General features: G+C 27.6%; 2 protein-coding genes across 2 annotated transcripts in view; both read right to left on the bottom strand.

Annotated features, from left to right (window-relative positions):
- Positions 1-290, bottom strand: part of EDI_061180 (uncharacterized protein) — a gene marked incomplete at both ends in the record, with an annotated part of 993 nt that extends 703 nt beyond the window's left edge. Inside the window, one exon of the mRNA XM_001733218.1 lies at positions 1-290. This exon is cut by the window's left edge and continues 703 nt beyond it. Within this exon, the coding sequence (XP_001733270.1) occupies positions 1-290 (290 nt within the window).
- Positions 291-982: 692 nt separating this feature from the next.
- EDI_061170 (uncharacterized protein) lies at positions 983-1927 on the bottom strand (the record flags this gene model as incomplete). Its single annotated transcript, XM_001734827.1, has 1 exon — positions 983-1927. A coding segment is annotated over one exon (945 nt), but the record flags the coding sequence as incomplete, so codon positions are not given.
- Positions 1928-1974: the final 47 nt, after the last annotated feature.

The raw sequence follows: 1974 nt of genomic DNA, 5'->3' as shown, positions 1-1974 counted from the left end.
TTTTCTCTCTTCATCCCTTCTACAATTTCATTTTCTTGGTAAATCCTTTTCTTTAATTCATTTTGTGCTTGTAAAATAAGTTGTTCCATTTGTTCTTCGTTGTTACTTTCAAGTGTCTTGAGTATCTCTTCCACCTTTCCCATTAATTCTTCTCTTTCTGTCTCATATTTCCTCTCTTCATCTTCTTTGTATTGTTTTTCCATTCTTGAGATCTCATCGTCTAATTCTTTACTTTCATTCCTGAGTTTCTGTATTTCTTTTTCCTTTGCTGCACTAATGCTATCTTCCATTTCTATCGACTTTTTAGATTTTCTTTATTCCAAAAACTCTTATTCTTTGTACTATTTGTTTTTATTCTGTGGCAATTCTTTGTTCTTGTCTTCGCTCACATTCCTTTGTTATTGTTGTTCATCCTTCTGTGTGTTTTGGTGATTCATTTCTTTATCATGTTCAGTTTTATTTCATCTCTTGTTCAAAGTTATTCTTATGACTCTTTACAATTTTTATTGGTTGTTCTGTTCCAAAATATCCCATAAAACAACATGTTTTTGAGAATAAACTCAACAACAGTTTAATGAGAACACCACAAATACACACTAATGATATTAATCACAACTATGATGGAACAAAGTAATAATTCTTATGCATACTTTTGTTCTTTTTGTTTTGTTTGTTTAATGGAGTCGTTTAGAGTTAAATTGGTGGTATGAAGTAAAACACAACCACTCATTATTCACAAGATTAAGATGTATTAACTCAATTACAGATGCCAATCTTTATTTCATATTTTATTCAATGAATAAAATAAGTTGATGAGATAGAGAAAAAGCAATCTTCTTTATATTAATTTTGAGTGATTTTATGGGATGATTATAGTGCTTGTTTTGATTGAACAAAATGAAAAGAATACTTTAAAATCATGTTTTGGTCATAGTAATAAGAAGATGTAAATGAAAAAAAAAATTCAATTCTAGTCTTTTTTTTAAGCAGCAATTTCATAACATAATAAATTATGAATCACTTTGGCAAGGGAAGGGTCTTGAGCTCTGACATAAATGCACGCCTTATTTGAAGCAATATTAATTTCAATTCTCAATAAGACATAAATATTTTGGAAAGAAGGGAATGAAGAACAAGCAACAATTTGTTCAGGTTTCACATCTAAACAAATAAATCTCATTCCACCAAGAATTGTTGGTAAATCAATCGTATTGTTTTGTTTCATTTGAACAATACTTTTCTTTTCAGTGGTATTACCAATAGTATTCCAATATTGCATAAAAATATTTGGTTCTAATGGTTCTTGAACAAGGAATGCATTTACAGTTAATGGGAGTGAGAATGCAATTTTATTTTTAATTGAACTTGATTTATATGTGATATTAATTATTGGGGATTGATAATAAAATCCAGAGATTGTAAATTGAGCAATAGATTGAATTTGACTTTTAATTCCAATTTTTCCATTATATTCACCAGAATTACATGTTAATCCATTTGGACATTCAATGATATAATTTAATTCAACTTCTTCTGAAATTCTATTTCCAAAGAATAATGCAAATTTACACATTGGTGATTCTAATGCACTTTTAAGTCCAATTTGGATAGTATCATCTTGATATAATACTCCTTCAAATGCTAAAATTAATTTGTTATGATTATTTATCATAATATTTTCCATTTGTTCTTTAATATTATGACATACACATCCATCATATTTTTCTGTATTTTCACTTGGTTTAATATTTATTTCTTCTTTAGGTTGTTGTTGAATTTGATTTATATCAGATCCACCAAAATCAAATACATCATTAGGTTGATTAGAGAGTTGTTGTTGTTGAATTGATTGATTTAATGAAGAAGAAGAAGTTATTTGTTGATTTGTAGAAACTGGAGAAGTTAAAATATTAAATAAATCATTATTCTTTGGGACTTCTTCTTTCTTATTTGGATCAACAACACCAAGTAACA

This window comes from Entamoeba dispar, genomic scaffold (genome assembly GCF_000209125.1).
Source record: "Entamoeba dispar SAW760 scf_1105229458679 genomic scaffold, whole genome shotgun sequence".
NCBI classification, from domain to species: domain Eukaryota; phylum Evosea; order Mastigamoebida; family Endamoebidae; genus Entamoeba; species Entamoeba dispar.
This window is presented reverse-complemented; position numbering and strand designations above follow the sequence as displayed.